Raw genomic sequence first — 26,447 nt, 5'->3', positions numbered from 1 at the left:
GTATGGTCCCATCCAGGCTACTGCCCCGTGTTGCTGTAAACGACACTGTAACGGGGCCTCTGCTCCTTCATCGGATGGTGCAGGGGCTCCTGGACCACGAATCAAGGCACCTGTGGGCTCCAGGCAAGGCTTGGGCCCCCTCCCTGTGCCCTCCGAGATCAGGGGTGAACCAGGGGGTCTCAGGAGGTTTCGAGACACATAGACACACCGGTTCCGCTGTCTGGACCGGTCCATGTGAATGCTCTTCACCTGACCATGTTAATGCCTCTTCTTGCTTCCAATCCCCTCTCTGTCCTGGTGGCCATTCCAGCTGACTGTCCGCTTAAAGGACATCTGCTCCATGACAAAAGAAAAAACAGCTCGCCTCATTCCCAATGCCATTCAAGTTTGCACCGATTCAGAAAAGGTAAAGAAAGCCTCATCTTGGACCTTGCTCCCCCTCCCCTAAACCCCAGTCCCCCACCTGTTATTTCTGCCCTCCGAGTGCATTAATGGGGGGGAGCACTGGACTGGAGCGAGAGACGGGGTCTCCTTTCACTTGGTTTGTGCTGCAGCCCAAAGGTGGAGAATGGTGCCCAGCACGTGCCAGTTTTAGAGCACATGTTGGGTCGCTGAATGAAGGCGCGAGTGGGTGAGGGCGGTCTTCTCCCGCCTGGCGCTGGCTCAGCCCCCACATGCCCAGTCCCAGCAGGCAGAGAAGGAACTGATTTGTGGCCATGATAACCTCAAACGTGGAGAGGAAAGTGGGTGACTCTGGAAGGACATAGGCCCAGTGGGGACTTGAGGCTGCGGCACCTCCGTGGTCCTCACCTCTGGCACGCTGTGCCTCGGGCACGGGTGCCGGAGAGTCGGCTGTAGGTGCGGGTGATGTCAGTAGCGGGAGGGGCAGCGTGACTTCATTCCGAACGTCCTGAGTCCTAACTGACACCGGTTGCGCTTTCCCTTCTGGTGCAGCACTTCTTCACTTCATTCGGGGCGCGGGACAGGACGTACATGATGATGTTCCGGCTGTGGCAGAACGCGCTCCTTGAGAAGGTGGGTGCTGCTTCGGCCTGAGGAGAAAGTGTGTCCAGCCTGGGTGTTCTTTCCCCTGGGCGTGGGCCCTGGGTGGGGGGCGGGTTGCGCTTTCCTGGGGCGTGGGCCGGTCCCGGGGCCTCTGGAAGTCCTCTCAGCCCTCACACCAGTGGGGATGACCTGAGTCCTGGGAGGAGCCTGTCTCCATGGGAACGGCCTTGGAGCAGGTCGCGGTCAGCTCCAGGAGCTCAGCGCAGGGATTCGGATGTGCCAGGACTGGTTTTAATGGGGTGTGATGAGACGTGCAGATGGAGAAATGACTCTGTACATTTTTGAACTTACAGATGGGCCACGCAGGGCCCGGTGAGGAAGCATGGAGAACCTGGGGGAAGCTTGGGCAAGAGCCTCCAGCGTGGTTTTTCCAGGGGCGGAGGAGGTGTGAGGCAGGGTAGGCAGGCCAAACAGACTTAGGACTGGCTAGTTCGAGCAGCTGAGTAGGGCTTTGGGGCGCAGACACTGTCTCTGATTGCCTGGTACCTGTCCCCGGGCGACAAGGGCAGGGGAATGTTGGCCTGGAGTGGGAGGCAAGATAAGAAGGAGGTTGGGGATGGGCTCTGGATTGGCTGCTTGTGCGTGAAAGGTGCGCTCTCAGGCGAGTTTTCCGACTCTGGGAACTGGCCGACCTGGGGAGCAGAGGTGCTCCCGCCAGCGAGGCCTCGGCTGCCAGAGCACCAGAGGTGGAGAACCCAGGAAGACGGGTAACACGGTGCCACGGCCACTCTCGGGTTTGAAGGACACGGTAAAGAGGCGGGAATGAAGCAGATGTCACGGTTGCAGCCCCTACAGGGTTCCGCTAAGAGGCCATGAGGTACTGAGCACAGCCTCCAGGCCGGAGAAAGAGGCATGAGGGAAAAAATTAAATAATATAGTTACAATTACATTATCTGTGAGTGTATCAGCCTTGATTCTAGCCCAAACGTAAGACTCTCTAAATCAAATTAAGCAGATTTACTTTGAAGAGTTTGTTGCCAAACTGAGTCCTGGTGACTTCTTTGGGCTGAGCTTGTCTGCCTTTATTACCCACGATAAAGGGGAAGTGACACTGTGTTGGATGCGTTGGAGTCCCCACTGGCAGGTCTGAAGTCTCAGCTCACAGCTACCGTCATTTCTCCTTGAGACAGCGTCGCCCACGTGGTTCACCAGAGTTCCCACACGGAGTCTGATAGAGTTCTGCCTGATGGGCAGGGCCACCCGCTGACGGCACTGCCCGCACCTGTGGTCAGTCATGCGGAGCCAGGCGGGACTGCTCGGGGAAGGCTGCTCAGAGAAGGTGGATCGTTAAGATGGAGAGAGAGGGTTTGGCAGAGAGGTGGATGTGGCCCAGGCAGGGTTAACGGTGTGCATGAGATGGGAAGAGAGGTCCGGATGAAAGAGAAGCAGTGCCTGCCGCTGCCACTGTGAGGGCCAGCACCAGCACGGCGCGGCCATCCCGCACCAGCTGGCTCAGAGAGAGCCCTGCTGTGCGGTCCTAGAACCCTGGCTCACAGCATCCTGATGGCGCCTGCTTCTTAAACTGTGCCTCCGGAGAATGGGCTCAGAGAGCCCTCAAGTTCTTTATCAAATCCGTTGGTGGGAAACATTGTTTAGAGTTGCCTTGGGGAGCAAGCCCACAAGACCCCACCATGCAGGGTCACACCACGCCACACAGGGCCCCGAGGGGGAATACCAGGGCCAGTGGGAGGCACAGGGAGCCTGGGGAAGGATCGGGCAAGAGCCTCTGCAGTGGTTTCTCCAGGAAGGGGGTGGGGTGGGGCAGGGCAGGCAAGCTAAGCTGCGTGGTTTGGCTAGTTTGAATAGTTTTTTTAGCAATATTGACTGCTTTTGTGTTTCTTAACACTCTTGCCCTTCTTTTCTGCACACTGATCCCTGCCACCTTCTACTCTCCTCCCCAGCCGAGACACGCTTGTGTTCTCCACCTCTGGTCTTAGTTCTCTGACGTTCTGTTGCTTTTTTCCCAACACTTTGAACTTCACCAGAGCTAACTTTTGTTAGGACGGTGCTTTTGAAAAGGAAATGTAGACACCCAGTGAAATAGGAAAAACTGGAATGGATACATGGAGCTGTCAGCAAACGGATAGAGGATAAGAAGGGAGCAGTTAGGGAGTTGAGAGAGGCTCCGGGCAGTGACCTTTGAGGCCCCTAAACCATGAGAACATGGGCCTCTCTCTGAGCACAGGGACTGCTTGGCTACGTGCAACGGGCCACCTGTGGGGTTGCACCTCGTCCTGGGATGGGATGCGGTGAGGTTTGCCTAGCCTCAGTTAGTTTGAAGAGGTGTCTGCAGTGTCTGTCAGGCTGGCTCAGAGGCTCTCTGGTGCCTGTTCCACGTCCTGGTCAGAAGCTCTGTGATCGCCTGCTACACAGTAGCACCTCTTCACACCACTTCATGCGGGACAGCATCCACACTAGCAAAAAGCGGGCAGTTACTGTCCCCAGAGGCCGGGTGGCCCCACGTGGAAACCTGAGCTGTGTGCACAGTGGCTTTGCGGAAAGACGTATTCTCAGGCAGAGGCACAGTGTCTTGTGGAGCCCCTGAGAGGAGGGAAGGCATCACAGAGGCCTTGGTCCCGCTCAGTTCAGCAGGCAGAGTGCAGTGGCTGTTCTGACCCCCACGGGTAGAGGGGAGACTCAAAGAAAGCAGGTTCAGCATCTCTGTTGTCGCCTGCAGCCCCTATGCCCCAAGGAGCTCTGGCACTTCGTCCACCAGTGCTACGGAAACGAGCTGGGCCTGACCAGTGATGACGAGGACTACGTGCCCCCCGACGACGACTTCAACACGATGGGGTGAGAGGGGTGGAGTGGGCTGCTTGGGGGCCTTTCCTGGGGGCCTGGGTCGGCAACAAAGGCTGCTGGGAAGGGACACGAAGAGAAGACCTGAGCAGGGAGGAAGCCACAAGGATGCCTCCAGGCAGAGGGGACAATGAGCCCAGCCACTGAAAAAGGGGGCAGGTAGGGACAGGGGAGGTCAGGAGGCAGACACTAAGGTCCTCTAGGCCAATGGGATGACTGGCTTTTACTCAGAGCAGGCTGAGAAGCTATGGGAAGGCTTTGAGGACATAGCTGATATCTGACTTAACATTTTAACAGGATCCGTGTGACTCCTGGGTTGCCAGTGGCCTGAAGGGGAGCACAGGCAGACTGGCTAAGAGGCTGCTGAATAATTAGATTATTTAGATGAGAGGTGATAGTGGTTTGGACCAGGAGGGTAACAGCAGAAAGGGCAATGAGCCCTTGCTGGCTGATGAGGCTCAGTGGATTGAGCGCTGGCCTGTGAGCTGAAAACTTGCTGGTTTGATTCCCGGTCAGGGCACATGCCTGGTTTGCGGGCCCGGTCCCCAGTGGTAGGTGAGCAAGAAGCAACTGATCGATGTTTTACTCTCACATCGATGTTTCTCTCCCTCTTTCTCTCCCACCCTTCCCATCTCTCTAAAAAAAAAAGACTGAAAAATTTGTTAAAGATTTCAAACAAAGAAGAAGAAATGACAATGAATGTATAGTTTCTGAATATATTTTGAAGGTAGGACCAGAGACGTATGTTGAAGGATTTACTGATGGACCAAAAAGGAACCAAAGGTGGATCTAAGGTTTTATTGGGTTTACCACCCGGAAGGGTAGAGTCGTTCTGAACTGAGACACATGATAATACATGACAGCGCAAATCCATGGGGAGGGACAGGAGGTTGGTCTTGGCCACTGGAGTTTGAGATGACTGTTCTTTAGGGGGAGATGACTTGTGGGCGGAGCTCACCGGGGAGTCTGGGCTGGGGGCGAACACTTGGGGATTCAGTGGACAGCCATCATGGGACTGGCTGCAGCCACCAAGAACTGGTCCTGAGAATCCTCAACAAGAGGAAGAAGCAGCAAAAGAAGTCAGAAAGAATGTTCAGGGAGGCAGGAAGAGTATGGGGAGTTTGATGTCCTAGGTGCCAAGAGAAGGATATTCTAAGGAGCAGGGTGTAGCACTGTTACCACATGCTGTTGGCAGTTGGGAAAGAGGGGACTGAAAAGCCACACCAGCACCGTGAGGCTGGAAGGTGGTAGGGGAGGCTTGGTGGTAGTGTGAGAGGCACCGAGGAGCAGGACGCGAGGACAGAGCATCGAGGGTGTCGTACGAAGACCTGGGCTCAGGCACGACTTCTGGCACTGAGTGGCGGTACCACTTAACTTCTGTGGCTGTCATTTGGCGATCTCGCAGACACATGCGATGACTTACTCAGACATGAGGTAACATGTGAAGTGTAAGTCAGATGTGGATGGTGACGAGGATGACTTCTCCCTCAGAGGGTGCGGGGACATCCCTGAAGTTTCCAGTGAAGGGTACCTACCTCTAGCTCAAGGAGCGTCCCCCGTGGGTGTGCAATGCTGATGCAGAATTCGGACAGGCCCCCAAGGGGAACTCACGTCTGGAGTCCTGTCCTAGTGTGGGACACTATGGGGAAGAAAATGTAGGGTCGGAGCCCAGGTGTTTTGTTCAAGTGGTCGGGTCGAGATGGGACAAGGTGCCAGTGGGAGAAAATAGTTTATGACAAACAATGGTCCTATTTAGTGGGGACAAGTCTAAGGAGGGTGTCTAGAAAAGGTGGGTTTGGAGCCAGACATTTTATGTGGGGGCTGGGGTGTAAGGTGGGAAGGAGGGTTTAGGAGAGCAATGGCGGGGAGAGGTGGGCAGTTGCGTAGGATCAGGTGCAAAGCCGAGGTGCGGGAAAGCCACAGTTTGGGATGCACAGATGGATCTGAGGTGCCCAGGACAGTTGTGTGCTCTGAGGCTGATGTGGGCTCATGGTGTCTGTTTCTAGCTACTGTGAGGAAATCCCTGTGGAAGAGAATGAAGGGAACGACAGCTCATCTAAAAGCAGCATAGAGACCAAGCCGGATGCCAGTCCGCAGCTGCCCAAGAAGTCCGTCACCAACAGCACGCTGACGTCCACGGGGAGCAGCGAAGCCCCCGTCTCGGTATGGGCCGTGAGCTCTTTGCTTGCACCCCTTTCCCAGTGGCCGGCGTGGCCCAGCTGGGTTGGCCCTGTGGGACAGTGACCTGGAAAGTGGGCGGAGGGAGGTGTCGTGCAGCAGACGGGTCTGCTCCGTTCAGAAGGTGCAGTCCCGGATCCCGGGCTGGGCTCTCTGGGTCTCGGGTAGCGACTTTGGCTGTGAGCAGTGAAAAGCGACTGAGTGCATTGCTCCAGGTGAGCCCCCTGGAGAGCTCTCCCCACGTTCACTGCACTGATCTGATGGCAGAGTTGTACACGAATGTAAGACTATGGGACTGCTGCCTGTTTATTCAGTTAGTCAATCAGGATGGTTTTGAGTCCCTGGTATGTACATTGTGATTTATTTCCCTCTGTGCTAGAGTTTATGGAAGAGAGAAAAGTGTGTGAGAAGGCTCTCTGTCCTCTGAGGCTGGGTTACAAAGGGAACCGAGGCTGGATGGAGGCAGAGTGGCCGGGGTGAGCTGGCAGGTGGCGGAGCGGACGGGGACCCCAGGAAAGGCAAGCCTGTGTTACGGGGGCTCAGATGCCATCTGCCTGGCCTTACGATGCGATCATTGTTCATTTCATGCCAAGGCTCCATTTTCTGCCTCTGGGATTATCTTTAAAATGTCAGGAATTATATCTATTTCCTGCCAGGGCTAATGGGAAAATGAATCCAAAATGCTTATGAAGCCTTTGAGCCCCTCAGAAAACAAGGTGGTAGTGAGACGCAGGCTGATGTATCCCAGTAGAGGTGCGGCTCTGGGATCCGGCCAGCAGCCGAGGGAGCTGAGTCTGCCCCCAGGGCTCGCTGCCCTCTCTGAGGGCAAGCTGGACAGGGCGGGTCAGGCCTTGCACAGGGCCCTCGCCTCTGGTGGGACTCTCAGAGCAAGACTGGAGTCCAGCTCCCCATGGCTGCGAGGGCTCCCGGGGCCAGGTCCCTACCTTCCCTGTCGGGTGACCACACTGTCCCCACCGCAGTTCGATGGCCTGCCCCTGGAGGAGGAGGTGCTGGAGGGCACTGGGTCCCTCGAGAAGGAGCTCGCCATGGACAGCGTCCCCGAGGAGAAGATGGAGCTTGTGGCGCCAGTGAACTCCCCGTCCCTGGACTTCCATGACAGCGATGGCATCCCCACCGAGCTCAGTGACTCTTCTGACACCCACGACGAAGGTTCGGCTCTGAGAGTGGGGGAGGGCTAGAGGGGTGGCCCTGCATGGCCACTGCAGCCAGTCTCCTGGTTCCTGGTGGAAGGCTGGTGGGCAGCAGAGGTTTTCTTTTTTTAAAAAAAGTATACTTATTATTAACATGCACATTCTTTTCTCAGAAACGTACTTGCATGAACCTCATCATTCTATGTGTGTCTTTGTTTCTGCTGTAATGCCTGTTCCTGCTGTCCAGCCTGGGCACTGAACGTCCCTCCCGTGGACACTGGCCAGCCTTGCCACTCTGTCCCCCACACAGAGGCCAGGCCAGGCGAAGTTTAGCTGCCACTGGACAGGCCAGACTGCTAGCTGCGACCTGCAAACAAGTAGATTGTATCAGGAACTTGCTTTAGAGACTCCAGTGTAGGGATGTCAGAGCAGGCGAGAAGACAGCTCAGACAGGCTCCAGAGACCCCCGTTCTCTGCAGTGTTGCTCCGAGGAGAGCTTCTTTGTGCCTTCCACAGAGGGTTAGCTCCTGGGACCTCGCTCAGGAACACCGCCACCCAGTGGGTGGTAGGTTCCGACCTGGTGCGCCGGTGCACACAGTGATCCTTCTCCCGGCTGTGGGCAGACCCCTCTTCGGGTCCTCTGCGGTGGTGGTCTCACCATTGGCTGGTTTCCACCCGGCAGGCAGGGCCAGTGCAACAACTGTGCACTGTGCAGGTTGAGCCCCACGTGATAGCAGGTGTGCCATTCGCATGAACCGAGGGCTGAGGCTCCCCCACCATGCCCTTCCTGTGCAGCTGGGGGCAGGACCCGGCGGGAGGCTCCTGAGGTCCTCCCTGGTGTCCTCGGGGCTCACAGGGGCTGAAATGTCAGCCTCCTGTTGTGATCACGCAGCAGCCTGGGTAGGTGCAGTAACTGGGTACTGGGGGGGGGGCAAGGACTTGGGAGAAGCACTGGGGCTCTGGCAACCCACCTGTACCCTCAGACACATTCTCCTGCAGCAGATGGGAATGCCCACAAATGCAAGGTTATTGACACTGTGGGAGAATTGGATGCTCTTTGGAGGAGGGTAGGCCTGCAGGTCATGGTCCTGCAGAGCGGCCCAGCCTGAGACACTTTTTCTTTTTAGTTTTACTTATTTATATATTTTTTAGAGAGAGGGCAAGGGAAGGAGAAAGAGGGACAGAAACATTGATGTGTGAGAGATACAGCAATACATCCATCAGTTGCTCTCGTACACGCCCAACTGGGGACCGGGCCCACAACCCAGGCATGTGCCCTGGAATTGTACTGGTGACCTTTGGGTTCCCAGGCCGGTGCTCAGTCCACTGAGCCACACCAGCCAGGGCTCTGAGAAATGTTTATGCACACAGATCATTGCAGATTGATCACTGTTGCTCAAACAGACCTTTGCCCTGAGTTACATGCCATTTGTTGTCACTTATGGTCAACTTAGAGACTCCAGATAACTGACCCTCTGAGTTTAGGCAAGCTCAAGAAGTGATCATTTATTTAAATTTGTCCAAGATCACTTAATTAAGGAGCCTTGAAAGTGCAAGGCAAATAGTGCATCCCCAAGCTCTGTAAAGGCTGCATGGATGGTGTGCCTCTGGAGTCAACGGTGTACCTGTCGGAAGGATGGACGGAGCTCTGTGCCTGGCTCCCTGGTCTCCCTGGATTTTGGGGGGCTCTTTCCACATTCTCCACAGAGACACAGAGCTTGGAGGATTTCTCCAGGGCCCCTACCCCGCCTTCACTGCCTATTCCTCATGCTCTTTGCGCAGGGGAGGTCCAGGCCTTCTACGAGGACCTGAGTGGCCGGCAATACGTGAATGAAATTTTCAACTTCAGCGTGGACAAGCTCTATGACCTCCTGTTCACTGACTCGCCCTTCCAGCGGGACTTTATGGAGCAGCGACGTTTCTCAGGTCTGCTCTTCCCCGGGCTGGCGCCTCCCAACCCTCCTCGCCTCTTTTCCTAAGCACCCTCCTTTTCCAGGCCACTTGGTGGCTCAGGGCACCCTCTCTCGGGCCTCGCTCCGTGCCAGAGCTCCGTTAGGACTCTGTGAGCTACCCCTGCCCCCCGTGCCACAGCGCAGTACCCACCCACTGTGCCCAGGCACGTGGTCTGGGCCCCCAGGCCTCTGAGAAGCCAGGGCTCTACAGGGCTCACCATCTCATGAAGAGTAGCAGCCACCACTTACTGGTTAGGTACCTGCTTAATTAAGCAAAGCACATGACATCGTCTCATTTAATCCTCAAATCTGGGCTGTGTATGAGTACTGTGACCCACACGGAGCCCAAGAGGAAGCTGGATTTCAGACTGCCCGAGGTCCCACGGCTGAGAGGAGGCTGCGCCAGGATTTGGGTCTAGGGGTCTGAGCCCATGCTCTGTCCCTTGGTGCTCCCGCGTCATCCCTCTGCCCCTGTTCACTACGCAGCGGGCCCTGTGGCTTGGCCCACCCGCTGCTAAGCATCTGAGTCTGCGAAAGAGCAACTGGGCATCGGCAGACCCTGCTCCCAGGAGGAGCGGGCTGGCCAAGGGCATGGGGCGGTCAGCCTCAGAGGGGAGTCCTTGTTCTCAGGCTCCCAGGCCCTCATCACAGTGGCTCCAGTGTTGCCAGCACCCTGTAGGTGGCCCTGAGGCCTCTGGCCCCGGCCAGGAGTGGTCAGAGTTCAGGAGCCCTGCACAGGCGTGAGGCGCTGCCACAATGAGGCTCTTTCTGCCTCAGCTCCCCGTCCCCCGGCCCTCCTCCCTGGCCCTCAGTCCCCTTGGCTTCCTTTTGGAGGCCAGTGGACATGCCGTATAGCCCAGGGAAGTTCACTCAGAGGGGGCACTCAGCATGGGGAGGGCATGCCTCTTTCCCTCCTCATTCCAGGGCTCTCCGCTACCCTCAGATATCATCTTCCATCCATGGAAAAAGGAAGAGAATGGAAACCAGAGCCGTGTGATCCTTTACACCATCACCCTTACCAACCCTCTGGCTCCTAAAACTGCCACTGTCAGGGAGACGCAGGTGAGGCGAGGGATAGGTGTGTGGCGCAGGAGGCAGGGCCGATGCTGGGAGGGAGCTTCTGGGTGCAAGTGTGGTTCAGCCCTGAAACGGCAGCACCTCATGTTGTTCTGGGTCCTCCATTCCCGAGCTGGGGTCGGGTGGGGAGGGTGGAGAAGGAGGATCTTTCTCGTCCGGCTTCTGTCGGGCTGTGTCCAGCGGCCTTCCTCCCCACAGACTATGTACAAGGCGAGCCAGGAGAGCGAGTGCTACGTGATCGACGCGGAGGTGCTCACCCACGACGTGCCGTACCACGACTACTTCTACACCATCAACCGCTACACGCTCACACGTGTGGCCCGGAACAAGAGCCGGCTCAGGTGCAGTGTCTCGGGGCTGGGCAGGCTCGTGGGCTGTTTCCGGTGGGAAGCGCATGGGGCCCGTACATTTGGGAACATGCGCTTGCTCCTGAGGAAGAGGAGGAGCTTGGGAAATGGGCCTGCCGACACATTCTTTCTTCTCCGTGCCATCGCGTCCTGAGAGTCTCTACTGTGGGTTCTCTTTCCTGCTCTGCACGTCCCTCTGGTACCACTCTTATAACGACTGCTGCTTGGCAGTTGATAAGGTGCTTGAAGTCCATTCTTCAGACTGAGCAAAGGAGGTGGATTAATTCTCATAGTTCAGGTAAGAGACCTGAGGGTCACATAGGCTAAGTGGCGTTGCCAAGAGTCGCGTCTGGTGAAGGCTGAAAGCCAGGTCTAGAAACACAAACCCCGGCTCTCTGCACCATACTGCGTGCATGGTGACCACCGCCCTTCCCATTAGGGAGCTCCAGGCTCACAGGAAGCCCGGCCCACTCACCACCTTATTTTCACCACTCAGCGCAAGCCTGCACATATCAGAACGCAGAAATGTCCGAATGAGCGAGGGAATAATTAGATTCTGTTTGTGGGTAGAGTCCTGTCCTGGACACTGTGATGTGCATTCAAGGAAGGAAGAAATTTAGACCCTGATATTTAAGGAGCTTGTAATCTGAGCTCTGGCTGGGTAGCTCAGTTGGTTAGAGCATCATCCTGATGTGCCCGGGTTACAGGTTCAATCCCCAGTCAGGGCACGTGCAAGAAGCAGCCAGTTCATGCGCAAAGAAGTGGAACAGCAAGTCTGTGTTCCTCCCCCGCCCTTCCCCTTTCTCTAAAATCAGTAAAAAAAAAACAACACAAAAAAGCCTATAATCTGAAAAGTTGAGACATGCACCAGACATCCCACCCATTTGAGAAGAATTGGTGTGGATACCTGCATCTTAGACCACGTTCTTTTGGTGGCAGAGCGTCACTTCACACGCAGTGGAAATGATAGGTGTTTCGTGAAAGGCTGCAACGAGGTCTCTTGGGAACCAGGAAGAGCTGAGTACTCACACCTCAGAGAAGGCCTGCCTCTTTCTCATCATCTTAAAAATAATTTTTTTCTTGGTTACTCTCTCTTCCTCCCTTCTCTTTGCCCTGCTGCCCCTCATTCTTTCCCCCACAGTGTCGGGGTTTTCATCTCCAGCTCCCCTGGAGGAGCTTGTGCATGGGTGTCCTCCCTGTCCAGGTCACACAGAGGTGGCCTGCTGTCTCAGATCGACCCTGACAGAGGGTGTCCACCCTCAATCCAGGACACAGCTGTCGGACAGGAGATGGGGTGGAGTGGTGGGTGTGGGGTGAGGTGGCTGCAAGTAGAGGCGTGCTCCCCCCAAGGTGGTGTCCCTGGGGAAGGTGAAGGTAAGGCAGCCAGTCTTAAATGTGTGCAGCACAAACTGGAAGAATGACAGGCAAGGGTGAACCTAAGGAGAGGCAGAGGGTAGGGGTACTGGTGGGAGAGGAAGGACTGAAACCTGTGAGAGGAGGCGTGGAAAAGGCGGGATCTGGGGAGCAGAATGGTCAGGGAGAGGCGAGAGCCAGGACCAGGAGCAGCGGATGCTCTGAAGGGTGGGCTCGATGAGACCCAGAGCCTGACTTGGACGTAGGAGCCTCTGAAGGAGGAGAGGAGGCCCTGTGGTGGGCAGGCCTCTGGTACCGTTGCAAGCCCCCTGGGAGGACGTGGTGGGGCATCATGAAATGACTCTGGGCCCTTGTCATTAGCATTTGGTCTGCTTAAATACTCTGAAACTCAGGTTGTTGCGTATAAAAATGAGGATAAATCCGCTAGCTGCTCAGACCTCTGAGGGCGGCCCTGGTGATACGGTGGATGTGAAAGGACTTCTTCCCTCCTGAAGTGCAGCATGGACAGGAAGCTGCTGTGGACTCGACCCCGAATTTACCTTCCCCCAGCAGAGGGAGGTTTCCCCGGCTGACCTCGCCTCTGGCCTGCTCCTCAGGGTCTCCACAGAGCTGCGCTACCGCAAACAGCCCTGGGGCTTGGTGAAGACCTTCATTGAGAAGAACTTCTGGAGTGGGCTGGAGGACTACTTCCGGCACTTGGGTGAGCATCGGCCCCACTGCCGGCGGGCTGCAGGACCATGGAGAGTGCAGGCACCTAGGGAGCCTGAGACAGAGGGGCCCCTAAGTCGGCCCCAGGAGTGGAGACAAAGTTTGGCATGTGTGTGAACACATGTGTTCTTCCAGAGATGGTGCCTGTAACTTTTATGAGGATGTTAAAGGATCTATGGCTCCCCGGTCCCCCCCGGAGCAAATCTCGGGTCTGGTCCCACTGGTGGGTGGTGAAAAGTGCTGTGGAAAGGACACAGCCTGTGAACGCATCCTGTGGGAAATGGGACGTGTCCCACGTTGTGTACATGTCGATGCTGGTGTCAGGAAGGTGGGTTTCTCCACAATGGCGAACAGCCCAGAAGAGGGGCGTGGGCTGGGCAGTATGCCCCGAGGCTCATGGGCATCGCTGAGGGACCCCGCCATCCCTGTCAGCCACCTCCCCCACCAAGCACAGTAGAGAGGACACTTTCCTTATGGAGGACCCAGCCAGGAGTTCACAGAGTGGCTTCTGGAGGCCAGGGGGCTGGGTGGAGGCATGGGCAGGGAGCCTCACTGTTGCCCTTCCGTCCCTGACAGAGAGTGAGCTGACCAAGGTGGAGAGCACCTACCTGGCTGAGATGCACAGGCAGTCTCCCAAGGAGAAGGCCAGCAAGCCCCAAGCAGTGCGGAGGAGGAAGCGCCCGCATGCCCACCTTCGGGGGCCCCACCTAGAGGAGGTGATGAGCCCTGTCACCACACCCACCGATGAAGATGTGGGCCGCAGGATCAAGCACGTGGCAGGTGTGTGCCAGGTGGGGATGACAGGTGTGTCCGGGCGTTGGGCTGGAGCAGCAGCCTGTGCCAGTGTGCACTCATGAATCCCATACAAATGTATGGGGTTTGCACAAAGCTCATTAAACCTAAGGCCTTGGATGCTCTTCCTGTTTCCACTTGCCTTTTAAGTTGCTCGGCCCCTGTTGCCCCGGCTGAGTGCTCTGCTGAACAAACCTGGCCTGGGGGAGTTCATGGCCCCACGCTGCCTGTGCTCCAGGTTCACCTGGATAGGCTCACGTGTGCGCCTTCCGAGTTTTGGCAAATGCTATGGGGAAAGGCCGGAGCTCGGACCCCAGAGATGACCATGGCATACAAAATTGGGGGTGGGGGGTCCAAAGCAGGCCCCCTCCCTTGGCCTCCGTGGGCCCTCCCGGCAGTGGGTTCCCTTGATATGTCTCCCTCTCCCCATCCAGCCATTCTCCACCTCACATCTTTCCTCGGTCATGGAAACCTGCAGGGGTAAGAGGCCTTAGGGAGTGGCCAGTCCCGTGGTTTTCACCATGCTGTGCCCACCCTGGGCACCCATCTGAGCTGGATGGGACAGGAGAGCAAAAGTGCAGCTGCTGGCCTCAGTGTCCCTCCCGCAGCTCCCCCCAGAGGATTCCTGATGGCACTGCACTTGGATAAACCGACTCTCAGAGTGGTCATGGAGCCGATGGGGACAGAGCCGGAGCTGAAGCTGTGTCTGGTCTCAACACATCAGGACCCTTTGTCCTGCACCTGGTGTGCCAGCTGTGCAGCTCTGCTGATTTCTTACTTGTTCAGTGACTTCAATAGTCATGTTGCCTGACCCAACCCATGACCTTGCCTTGAGGATCTTGCCTTTTACTTATGGAAGACTGGGTGTGACACTGGTGCTATGACAGCATCATGGATGGTTCTGTGTCATTCCCTGAAGTTCTGTGCATGACCAGTGTCACATCAGCAGTTGGCAGTGACAGCCTCTGTATTTTCCTGCAGGTTCCACGCAGACCCGGCATGTCCCCGAGGACACCGCCAGCGGCTCTCACCTGCAGAGCGTGTCTAAGCTGCTGCTGGTCATCAGCTGTGTGTAAGGGACTGCACTCTGCTCCCCGGCCCCTGCCCCCACCCCCGCCTTCCACCCCTGCCTCCCACCTACCTCCTGCCGGTCTCTTCGGGCACACAAGTGCCCTCACTGTCATCCCTAGTCCTTTCTCTCCAGAGCAGTGCTCTGTCTGTCACGTCTCGCCTCTTCACTTCGTCTCCTGTGTTTTATTCAGCAGTTGCTCTGCACTAGGGGGTCCAGGATTCAGAAGAAAGTGCTGCACACAGCACCCAGGCCCTTCGGGAACTCAGTTTCCAGTGCGTAATAGAGATGGGAAATTAAAACTACTACACTGTGGCACAGATACCAGCCTAGAAATGTTCCGGAGCATTTTAGGAGCCCATTTGTTTGTTTGTGAACGGCATTCTGGGAGTTTGCTCCGTGCTAGGAATGAGGACCGTGCCCTGGTGGGCCCCCACTTGCAGGGTAGCCAGGAAAATCCATGGGCACAGTCCAGGAAAAGTATATGCTTATTTTGTTGTAAACAATTGATAATGCAGGTGAGAGCAGCTGCCAGGCTGCAGTGAGGGACCGTCACTCAGAGGCTGCTGACGTCTGGTTGCGTGAGGAAGGAAGAGGGCTTCCTCGTCCCCGTGGCTGCAGGTGGTCTGCGTCACACACAGAAACCCGGACCTCACTGAGAGGGTGTCAGAGAGGTGCTGTCAGTTCCAGCGTCTCTAGGTTGCCACAGGTCACCCAAACAACAGTGACTGGTGGCCAGTCATTGGTGTGGACCTGGAGCCGAGGAAAGTCTGCAGGTGCGGAGTTCGTTACAGGTAGCGGGGAAGCTGTGGGCATGAGTGAGATCACCAGAGGAGGACGCAGGGGTGAGGAGACAGTGTAGCCGAGGACAAGCCTGGGGCCACCAGAGGACGGGAGCCTATGAGGAGCGAGGGCCTTGCCAATTTACCTGACTTGCTGTGCAGGTTGGGCAAAAGTAGGCTTACAGCTGCACTGTGACATTCTCTGAGTTACGAAGGCCCTTGTAATAATCCTGACTGCCGGTCTTCTGCATGGACCACTGTAAACCTACTTTGCCCACCCATATAACAAAAAAGTAGATGTAAAATTCTGCCATAAGAAGCCAAACTATTTTTACAATATTAAATATAAGGACAACTGCAAAACCAGTAAAATTCACTTTCAGCATGGTCACTTTAAAGTTGTTTAAAACTAAATCTCTGAGGTTGGGTCGGTTGGAGAGAAGACTAACCCCGGGTTCTGTGTTACCTCTCTGCATCTTTAGTCATATGAGTAGAGGAGGCCTGCTCACCTGAGCGATTGCATAGCACAGTATTAGTGAACTTTGGGATGTTGCTACCGTGTGGTGATCAGGCCTTGTTGGTCAGCTCCAGCAGGTCCAGAGGGGTCTGCTGACGCATGTGCATGGGCAGACAGTGAGGGTCGGTGCCCCTTGTCTGGCTGGTGCGAGCCATCACACGCCTGCCCATGACCGCCTCTTCTCCGGTCCGCCACTTCCGAGCCTCCCCTGCAGCAGCAGGCAGGGTGTCCCAGGACCTGCATGGAGCACAGGCAGGGTTGTTAACATAGACCCACAAGCAGCTGCTGAGAGTGTGCCGCTCACACCGAAAATGTGGGCATTGCGATGATGTGGTGTGCGCGGATAGGATCGCAGACAGAATTGTTCACATTCAGTGCAGAATTTTCAGATTCTCATGGAGAACTGAGCACCTTGAGACCACAGCTGAGTAGCCTCAGGGGCTTGCAGGGGCCAGTTAGAAGCACAGGTGAGAGATTCGGCATCATACACACACACACACACACTACATGCACCTTGTAAGGTAGAACGTGCACACAAGAGTTTCTTTCCGTGTTGGTCTTTTTCCATCTATTCCTTTTATCTTCTCATTTTGTCACCTTTTCCCTGATGTGCACCTGAACATCCTGCTTTGGTGAGGGTAGCTGCCCATTGCAGAGGGCCCACTGTGTGCAGGGCATGTCAGGCACAGCCCTTTGACCCTGGAACAGCCCCAGCTCTCTCAGGCTACCTCTCCTGGTCTAGTGGAATGGGCTGGTTTTCAGAGAAGCTAGCAAATTTGATCAAAAGTAAAACTTCTAAGTGGCGAGCCAGGAGCTGTAGCAGCCTCTCTTTACCTGAGTCTTCATTGCCTCATACCGGAAATGTCACAAAATGATCTTTAGGCAGCTGCTGAGGCAGAGAACAGAGACTTTTCCTGTCTCTTGGGGACTCTCCATTCCCCACTGGTCCTCCGACCCCTGGGTTGTCCTGGCCTCCTCCCTCATGCTCACCAGTTCTGGCCCCTCTCTGGGAAATTGGAGGTGGTCCCAGTGGTCCCTGCAGGCCAGCAGGAGGTGCAAGGAGGAGGCTGCAGCTTTGGGGTCGTCCTGCCAGCATCTGGCGGGCTCACCAGGACAGAACTCGGAATCCCTCTGAGTTCCTCTTACAGGCTCACCCTCCAATTGTGTCCCATGTTGGGTTGCTAAAGGAATCTTTTTTTTTTTAAATTCTCACCTGAGGACATGCTTACAGGGGAAAGAAGGGAGAGAGAGAGGGAGAGAAACATCCATGGGTTGCCTCTTGTACGCACCCCAACTGGGGACTGAACCCTCAACCCAGGCACGAGCTCTGACTGGGAATCAAACTAGAGACCTTTTGGTTTATGGGACGGTGCTCCCACCAGCTGAGCCTCTCCAACCAGGGCCAGGGTTGGTGGGGGAATCTGACCTCAGCTGATCATCCTCGAGATCCAAGAATCCACGTGCAGCTGGCTGTGCTGCTCCTGAGCTGGACGCTGCCCGTGCATCTTGGCTCCGGTGCCCCTTTCTCAGAGATTGTCCTCTGGCCCAGTTCAAGGGCAGCCTTCCCCTCTCCCCACAAGTCTGTTTCTAACCTGCCTCCTCCCCCTTTTCCTCCCTGCTCCCGTTAGGATCTGTTTCAGGTACTGGCTCTTTTGCACTCTCATCTCGTTTCCTCTCCATCTTAACCTCGCTTCCCCAGGCACGCAGAGTCTGGGTGACTTCTGTGTGCCTCCCCTTCCTAGTGCGCTCGCCCGACCCCTGTCCACAGCCCTCCTGTCCCTGTCTGCCCCTGCAGATTAGAGTGCTTCTCTCTCTCTCCCCCTTGCTGCATCCCTCTGCTCACTTGCTCGCTCACTGCGATGTTTCCCATGACCCGCTGGTCAAGGAGAACAGCCTCTGGGGCGGGGCTGATCCTGGCTCCCAGAGGGAGCCTGTGTTCTCCAGTGGCCACTCATTGCTGTCGCCCCCCTGCCTCCTCTCCCCCCAGCCTGGTGCTGCTGGTCCTCCTCAACGTGATGCTCTTCTACAAACTCTGGATGCTGGAATACACCACCCAGACCCTCACTGCTTGGCAGGGCCTGCGGCTCCAAGAAAGGTACTCCTGGCCTCTTTCCCCACTGGCCACCCCCTCACGCCCCTTGTACTAAGCCCTCCCTCCTGTGTCCTGGTCACCTGGGGAACAGCCCCACTGCCCTTGTCCGGAGCGTAACCCTTTGTGATGAGTCTGTAAGCAAGCTCTGAAGACTGTGCATGTCCTTTTAGTGTGCTTTGGGTTCAGGACACAGGCCAGCAGGGGCGGTGCACAGAGCACTCCGGGGTGATTCTTGTCCTTCAGGGGTTGCGGAGCATGGGGCAGGCCATGGAGTGAAGCTGCAGCTGCAGCCACCCCCTTCCACCCCGCAGGTCACCCCAGTCTCACACGCAGTGGGCCCAGCTCCTGGAGTCCCAGCAAAAGTACCACGATACCGAACTCCAGAGATGGAGGGAGATCATCAAATCCTCCGTAATGCTGCTTGACCAGGTGAGACACCCCTTCTCTCCTTGTCCTGATGTTCTGGAGCTGGAACTCCTTCCTAGCGCCCTGAGCGAGCTCGCCATCACCACCCACCGGACCTCGTCCTCCGTCCATTCTGTGCTTAGGCCGCCCATTGTTCTCATTTTAAATCCATCCTTGGGGGGCTGTTGGAGGCACAGGTGTGTTCTCCCCAATAAGAAAACCACGCCCTGGATTTGCAGTAAGAAAGCTGTAGGTTAGAAGGAAAGAAGAGTCAATTCGGGGCCCACCCAGTGCCCCATCCGGAAGACGTTTGAAGAGATAACCCCCTTTTGCAGAGAGCTGTCTTTCCAGGGAGTGCACTTTCTAATTCTGTGTGCTGCGTGCCGCCCTGCCTGGTGCTGCCAGCCCAAGAACAAGTAGCCTTCTCCCGGGGGCACCTTCCCAGGCCGCGCTGCGCTGACAGCCTGGGGGCGCGGCTGGGCTGTCCTCGGTGCCTTCGCCCAGCACCGTTGCCTATGCCCTTCTAAAACATAGGTACATCTATTGACGGAGATTGTTCTGGGATGAAATTAGTAAGTAACTCAGTTTTGTCAGGGGGAGGGAGCTTCTTCCTTCCCCGGAAAAATCGAACATGTGTGAAAAGCTCGCATGTGGTTGCCAAGACGGCAGAAGGGGCCACTGAATGTGGGCGAGAAGCACGGGAGCCCGGGGTCTGTTCTGCTGCGGTGGACATGCTGTTCCTGGGGGGGTCTCTTTCTGATGTTTGTGGTCAGTCAGGCCAGAGATGGAACCCTAACCTTGCCCCTCAGGAGTTTCTTGACCTTGAGCACGGAATTTGATAGTAGTGACCTTCAGCTTCCTCGCTTACAAATAAAATGGGAACTCCAGTCATTGCTCCATAAAATTGCTGTTGGGGTCTGATGGCAGCTGGGAGGTGCTCATTCACACTAAATTTTGTTTTCCCTTCATAGTTTGGTCTTAGCTCTAAATTAAGGAGAGAGTGTTTCAATGCTGCCATCCGGATCTCATATAATGTGTTTAGAGTATCACATTTAGTTTGGGGCCACCTTTAGGAAGGGATATTTTTAACCAAAATCAGGTAAATGGCACAGCAAGGAGGGTGGGAGACCTGTCCCATCAGGAGGGGCTGATGGGGCTGAAGACGTGTTCAGGAGAGGGGGAGGCCAGGCCAAGGGGGCCAAGACCACCATAGACATTGAGGTCCAACAGGCTAGCCTGCTTGTGAAACTCCAGAGGGCTGGATGGGGGCTGGACATTGTGGGGAATTGGACTTTCGAGTTGTCAGATAAAAGCAGGCTACTTATGGCTAGAGCTGCTCGGCCATGGACTGGCTGCTCTGAAGGCCTGAGAGTCCGTCCCTGAAAGCCCTTCAGGAGGTGAGGGGGAAGGAACTTACGAATTAAATGAGGGTGGGAGGGGCAGTTGGACTGGGTGACCTGGTTTAATTCTAGTTCAGGGCAGGTCCCCCTAAGTTGGGGTTGTCCGATTCAGATGGGTGTTTTGTTTCCTTCCCTTTGAAAGTAACTTATAAAGAACAGTAAGGGGCCCCTCATCTCTATTAAGTGGAGGACATAGAAGAACCAGAGGAGAAAGTGCTCTCTTGGGCAGAGAGACCAGAGTTTCTCAGAGTCGACGGCTGTCACCCAGGAGCATCCGCCCTGTGGTGCTGTAATGGAGCGGCTTCCTTAGAGACGGTGTTTAGGTGTGCTGTGGTTTGGCAGGCCATTTAAGACTTTTCCCCTGGAACTGCCCCATTTAGACTCTGTCCCATAACCTGACAATGTTAGTGTGTCTGTTTCTTAGGGGAGGTTAAGAAATTCATTAAGGTTCAGTCAGTGGTGTAGATATAGCTAGAAGCCTACTCAGTTCTCTGCTCAGTGCCCAGGGCGTGTAAGAACACGATGTATCGCAGACCCGGGTTTCAGTGAGCAGTGTGTATGAGAGGCCAGGAAGAGAAGGACGACTGGGAGCCAGAAGGCTTGGGCTTGCTCTGGGCCTTATCGGGTAGGCGAGAGAGACAAGTCCCAGGCTGGGGCAACTGCTGCAAACGCACAAAGGCAGGAGTACAGGGGGTCCAGTCCAGTCAGGATTCATGGGGAAACCACGTGGAATGAGTCCAAGAACAACTGCATGGTGGTCTGATGTGGCTCCTTGTAGCAATGGAACACTTTGAGAGGCTTCTTAAAATTTAGTGATACGAGGGCCACAAATCCTTAGGACACAGCGAGCCTTGTGCTAGGAGCCCCCAGTGCTCGATTGGCCAGGCCTCTCTGCCCAAGACTGTGTCCCTGGCGAACCCCCCTGGGCTAGGAGCTCCCTGGCACAGGGGGGCCTGCCACAGGCAGGTGCGGCGAGTGCTGCTGCACGGAGAAGCCCACTGAGGGCACACCCCTGGACGGGCTGGTCCCCTGTCTTACAGATGAAGGACTCACTCATCGATCTTCAGAACGGCATCAGGTCCCGTGACTACACAACAGAAAGCGAAGAGAAGAGGAGCCGGTACCACTGACCAGGCAGGAACAGGGCGGTGGCAAGAGGCCTGTGCAATACATGTACATAGACCATATAAATATATATATATAAATATATATATATACAGAATATAAATATATATATTATATACAGATTTTAAAAAGAGATCATGCCTATGTACCAGGGAGAAGGAGCTGGACCGCCTCCCGTGCTGGCCGGCGGAGGGCCGAGGAGGGCAGGGACCGCCTCTCAGCACCACCCTCCCCGACCCGCTGCCTCCCCTCCTCCAGTCCCCTCCCTTCCCCTGGCCGTGATTGGCTCCAAGAAGGGGAATGTTGTTGAGCCAAAGTCATGCCTGTGAAGGCTCCGGAGTCTTGAAAAGAAGTCTCCGGGACGGGGTGGGGGGGGCATTGCTTAAGGTGCTTCATTCCCGAATCCCCTTTGGATTTGTTTCCAAAATAAAAGAGAATTTCTTCTTCCCCACCCCACGCTTCCATAGGGGTTCTCTTGGGAACGAGGAAGCAGCAAGGGCAGGAGCCCAGTCCAGACTCTCCCTGTGAGGCTGCCCCTTCCAGGGCCCGCAAGCGGGAGGCAGGCAGGGAGGACTGCTGGGCAGCTCGGGAGGCCGCCGTGCAGGTCTGGGCTCTGCAGCCACAGACTCCCGAGGACTTGCGCATGATGGGTGTTTTCAATCAGCCCCTCACCTTCCTCTAACCTGTGTGGGGTATGGACCCAATAAGGGCTGGGGATTCTTACCTTCCCACCCCTGCCCCCTTCTCTCTGGTCTTCCCCCAGGCTGGATCTGGAGGAGGCATCACTTTCTAGTGCCTAAAGCCCTATTTTTTCTCTGTGCCCTAAGAGCACGCTGTTTCTTAGCCAGGGGGAAGCATTTTTGATCTCATTAGACTGTTCTAGTGGTCAGAATTAGTCAGGTCTATGGCTCTGATTCCTTCACTTGGAGCTGTCAGCTTGGTTTTTGCGGTGAATCGGGGTGTTGCGAGAGCTCCGGGTTTGAGAGGGAGAGCCCTCGCAGAGCAGGACTGTAGGGTCTAATAGAGAAGGCTGTGTGAGTAGTGGGCTCCAGTGCCCAAGCACTAGCTTGGCTGCCCGCATCATTTACTCTTGGAGAAGAACCAACATCAGTCAAGGGAGACGACCATCCAAGGCACTTGACACAAGGAAGAAGACCCCAGGAGACCTCAGCCCTTGCAGGGAACGCTTTGGCAAGGTGTGTGTATTTGGGCCTGGAGAAGCCTGATGGAGTCTCTGCCCCAGGGGGGCCACCCCAGATCCCCAGTTCCCCAGCCACGGCGTTCTGGCAGCGGGAGCAAGACCTTTCATGTCTGTGCCAGAGTGCTCAGACACCACCGAGGAGCAGGAAGAAGACTTTCGGTTGGGAGCACGTGTCATCCAGGGCCCTTCCAGGGCTGGCTCCATGGGACCCATGCGTTCATCTGACTTTGTGGGATTCTTTTGGGCACGCTCACCATCCTTCACACACAGACTGCTGTTTCTCCATCTAGTGACCAAAGGTCTCCTGCCCATCGCAGGTAGAGCTCACAGGGCTTCTCTCCATCGGGAAGGGGCCGCACCCACTTGGCGAGGAGAGGTCTTCCTGATCGCTTGCTCTCCTGGTCAGCCCCCTGACAGAAGGCATGGAGGAAAGGAAGATTCTATTAGTGATCGAGCCTAAAGGAAGAGCCATTTGCGTTCTTCCCTCGGAGTGGCCTGAGCATCCACGTTTGATAATTACACGCTTTTGACTTTAAAGTCTCTCTGAGAATGCTGCCTTGTTATTGCCACAGAGGAGGGATGAGAAGACACAGTTGTCTGCACCCTAGGCATGCCCCGAGGAAAGGCATGGGGCGGCTTTGTGGGAGCAGCTGGAGGGTGTGCCCCTCCCAGGACAGGGCTCGAATGTCGTCATTCTACTCTCAGGGGATGAAGGCGTTGGAGGAGTTGAAAGGTGCAAATGCCCCTCGGCCAATGGGCCACTACACACCCCTGCCCAGGGCATGGAGTGAGAGACCTGGGAGGTACAGGCTCCTGGGCCCTGAGCCAGAGAAGGGGGAGCAGTGCGGACTGCTGGAAAGTTTCCTACTGGAGTAACCAGAAGCCAACATTATCCCCAGATACCATTAAAGGCAAAAATGGTAAATTCTCTAACTTATTCCACACATATTTATTTAGTTATTTATTTATTTGAATCATGCACTTATTAAAGGGCCCAGGTGGGGCCTTTGATGTGACTTAAGAAGCGTCCTTTCCTGGGAGTGAAGTGATGAGAGCTGCCCTGGCTCCAGGGTTGCTGTGCCTTCTCCTGACTTGTCAGGCCCATTCCAGGGAAGAGCAGGTGATGGGGAGGGCAGTACTTAGTTTGCACAAGGAATGCTCGTGATTTCTGGGGCTTCATTCCCCTTCTGAAATGCCTCTGGGCTGCCTCCTTTGTGAGCATCACGGATCTCCTGTGGGAGGCAGTTGTTCTAAGAGTTTTCTCATTCTTGAAAAACAACGCTGCTCACTCCCAAACAAAGCTTAGCTCCCTTATTCAGGAACCTGTTGAGGGCACTTGGCCTGCCGAGAAGTCAGGGAGTGAGACCCCTACACAACACTGTAGCGCATGCAGTGGCCGGGCATGCGGCTGTCTGCAAGGGCACATCAAAACCACCGCCTCTTAGGTTATTCCTTCCCGCCATTGCTTCTTGGTTTTGTTCATGTAAAACCTTGTAGTCTTTCTGTGAGGATTCACGTGGTTTACACTTGAGAGCTTGTCCTCAGCTTCACAGATTTTGCAGAGTTTCTAACCAAGTGAAGAAGGGCTTTAGGCTGTACACTTCCCCCGCAGCTTACTGTGGAGGAATGAACAAGACAGCCTGTAGCTCCTCCCCTTTCCTGCCTCCACCCACCTGGTACAGGGGAGAACATCTGCAGCAACTTGAAGCTCTTCGGAAGAGCCTGGAGCTGAGAGACGAGGACCGGAGTGCGGGCCCTGCCGTTCGTCGGACAAGTCCCCACTGCTCCCTGAGCTCCAGTATCTGCATCTGCAGCAGGACAGGGCTGGTCTAGACTCTCTAATGTGGGTTCCCGCTTTGGCATTGTCTTGGAGGCTACACCATGTACTACAAGGCCGGGCTTTCTTAGACTTTAAGGTTTCCTTTGGGGCTAGAGCTTCCTTGGTGTTTAGGTGAGTGGAAGAACAGGGTCTGGGTTCCCAGGAAATTAAGAGTAGCTAAACTTTCTTTTGAGCTAGGAGGGTTAGAGAGACCCAGTAAGATGCAGGGTGGAGGGCTGGGAAGGGGCTGGTGTAGGGGAGGGGGGAGGCAGAGAGATTGGGCTTGCTGTATTGCTCAGTGTTAACCCAAGATGGTGTTTCCTCCTTCGTTGGCCTGGTCTTAGACTGGGAAGGGACCTCCCTTTGGGTACTCTCTGAGCTGGGAGGAAAAGGATAATGGCAAGAAAGGCACTGTGTCTTCCATTCCTAGGCTGTGAAGCCTTTCATTTGCCATCCTTCCTTCTTCTTGCTAGAGGAAACTGGAGAGAAGTCGCTCCTGGTTCTAGCACTTCTCTTTGGGCTCAACTCTAACCTTGCTGGGGTTCAAATTAAGTGCTTTGTTAGAAGGGGATGCTCTCCACGCCCCATCCCCAGCCACACTTGGACCGTGTCTGCTACAGTCACTGGCAGCACTGCTTGGGTGGCATCTTGGAGAAAGGACTCGGGAAGAGTCTGTGGACTGTGCGTGGTCTGAGAAGGATTCTTTCTGTGCCATACTGGGCTGCTTCTTCAGCTCTGCAGGGCAGCAAAAAGCCAGCCCTTCTTCCCTGCCCCGCCCCCAGACGAAAGAGCACTCCTCTCTCCTCCCCAGACGGAAGGGCTGCACACCCCTCCTGGCTCTGCCTGCCTGTCCCAGTACGAAACTGGAGAACCTCTCCTCCCCACTCCCACCCTTGTCTGTAGGCTGTGGGACAATTGTCCCGTCCACCACTTGACATCTTTGACCCTCATTCCCCACCTGCAGCAGGCTGGTCCCACTCTTCTGCACCTCTGCGCTTTCTTCCAGAAGAGGCATTTGGGGCCGAGAGGACCATTTTCTGGAAGGCTGTCTCCTAACAACGGTCCTGCTTCCCTGAGGTGGAGCAGGAATTTGCACAGGCTGTAGAGAGCTGCACTTCCCTCTCTGCCCAGCCTCCTTACCTCACTCCTGCCCCAGCCTCCTCCGGCAGGGGGCCTGGCTGGCTCCATTTCCTTCTGTGAGACAGCCCAGAGGCCTTGGGCATTGTTTCCTGCTGTGACTTGAGGTCCTCAGCAAGCCCGGGGGCCCCACCACAGCCTCACTGCTGGTGAGAAGCATGGCCGGCCCGCCTGCCTGGAGAAACTGAGGACCATCTGCCTGGTCCACCCGACGCAGGCAGGCATCAAGAGCATTGTCTTCTCTCCAAGACGAGACCTGCAGAAGCAACTTGTGGCATCTGCTTTGGGCAAGACAGCAGGCTGGTGGGCTGTGTCTGGGAGCTGGCCCCGGGCTGAGGTGCCACGTGCTGAAATTGCATAGTATAAGCAGCCATTTCTGCCAACAGTATGTGTGTCCAAACATTTCCCTGTGCTACACTCTGGGGCCAGGCCACTCTCTGCATGGACCAGAGCTTCTTCCCAAACCCATGGTGCTGCTGCCCCACCACCCCTCAGCCTAGATTCCATGGTGGGGAGGCCTGGGTCAGAGGCCGCACGGCCCCTGGATGACGACTGACATGGGGTGTGTGGGCTGAGGCCAAGGGAGCAACGCCCACGCCCTGCACTGGCCACTGGATGGGGAAGGACACAGGTTGATTGCAGCTGTGTTGTCTGGCCATCTGGACCTGGCTCTGTAACTGTGCTCACCTGGCGCTGTGCGCAGGGTCTGAAACCTCACTGCTAGTACCTAGAAACATACAAGGCTTCCCAGCAAATCTTAATGTAAAGTAGCTAGAGCCACGGAAGGACAGTATGAATTAAAAGAAAAAGTATTGAACTTGAAATAATAAACAGCGTGTATGTATTTATTGCGTGATTCTTTAGTGCTGGTCCCATGTGTGTGGTCTCCCAGCTGTGGCAGCGTTTGTGGGAAGGCTCCCTTACACTCACAGCTGTCCTCCCAGCCTGGAGGTCTTCCCACCTTCAAGGACTTTCAGCCCAGGGCAGGGAGGCAGCCCGGTAAAGTGGGATGGGTAAGAACTTTTGGAATCAGAGCAGAGTACTAATTGCATTGTCACTGTTTACCAGCTGTGTCATCACTCCAAACCTCAGTTCTTTAAAGTGTGTGTGTTTCTTAGTGTAGTGGCTGGCACCACACTAAGGTCATTTTTTACTTCATTGTTAATCAGTACTGTTGACATCGTAGGAGAGCACGGTGGGCTGTGGGTGAATCCCGATGACAGTTCCTTGAACATTCCCCCTTGGGGTCTTGGCACTTCCAGGAGATGGGCATGGGGAGCCAGCCTTGCTTTACAGCCATTTGCCAAAACAGGGAAGGGCATGCAGTCCCTCCTGTCATGAGGTGTTCCTTGCAATCAGCCCTTTGCCACTGGGTAGGAAACTTACTTGGTGTCAGGCAGGTGGGAACATAAGTGACTCTTGGATTCCTTTGTATCAGGGCAGGAAAGGAAAGGGGA

At 55.6% G+C, this 26,447-nt stretch overlaps 1 protein-coding gene across 10 annotated transcripts in view; it reads left to right on the top strand.

Annotated features, from left to right (window-relative positions):
• The window catches only part of GRAMD1B (GRAM domain containing 1B), a 159,438-nt gene extending 133,617 nt beyond the window's left edge, over positions 1–25,821 (top strand). For 7 of the 10 annotated variants that reach the window (XM_037038211.1, XM_037038208.1, XM_037038214.1 and 4 more), the window contains 15 exons: positions 311–406; positions 955–1,035; positions 3,743–3,858; positions 5,871–6,027; positions 7,023–7,212; positions 8,976–9,119; positions 10,089–10,207; positions 10,421–10,563; positions 12,540–12,643; positions 13,228–13,431; positions 14,425–14,515; positions 17,440–17,451; positions 17,799–17,906; positions 18,215–18,332; positions 20,749–25,821. In XM_037038211.1, coding sequence (XP_036894106.1) covers positions 311–406; positions 955–1,035; positions 3,743–3,858; positions 5,871–6,027; positions 7,023–7,212; positions 8,976–9,119; positions 10,089–10,207; positions 10,421–10,563; positions 12,540–12,643; positions 13,228–13,431; positions 14,425–14,515; positions 17,440–17,451; positions 17,799–17,906; positions 18,215–18,332; positions 20,749–20,838 — 1,773 coding nt within the window. In that variant the 3' untranslated portion in view covers positions 20,839–25,821. The remainder of the gene's footprint in view (positions 1–310; positions 407–954; positions 1,036–3,742; positions 3,859–5,870; positions 6,028–7,022; positions 7,213–8,975; positions 9,120–10,088; positions 10,208–10,420; positions 10,564–12,539; positions 12,644–13,227; positions 13,432–14,424; positions 14,516–17,439; positions 17,452–17,798; positions 17,907–18,214; positions 18,333–20,748) is intronic. The other 3 variants (XM_037038213.1, XM_037038210.1, XM_037038209.1) reach the window with 2 other exon arrangements.
• The last annotated feature ends 626 nt before the right edge of the window (positions 25,822–26,447 follow it).

Source organism: Sturnira hondurensis, unplaced genomic scaffold (assembly GCF_014824575.4).
Source record: "Sturnira hondurensis isolate 20B ecotype Veracruz unplaced genomic scaffold, ASM1482457v3 Scaffold0024152, whole genome shotgun sequence".
Classification (NCBI taxonomy): domain Eukaryota; kingdom Metazoa; phylum Chordata; class Mammalia; order Chiroptera; family Phyllostomidae; genus Sturnira; species Sturnira hondurensis.
The sequence above is the reverse complement of the archived record's forward strand: the minus strand, read 5'-3'. Positions and strand labels throughout refer to the sequence as shown.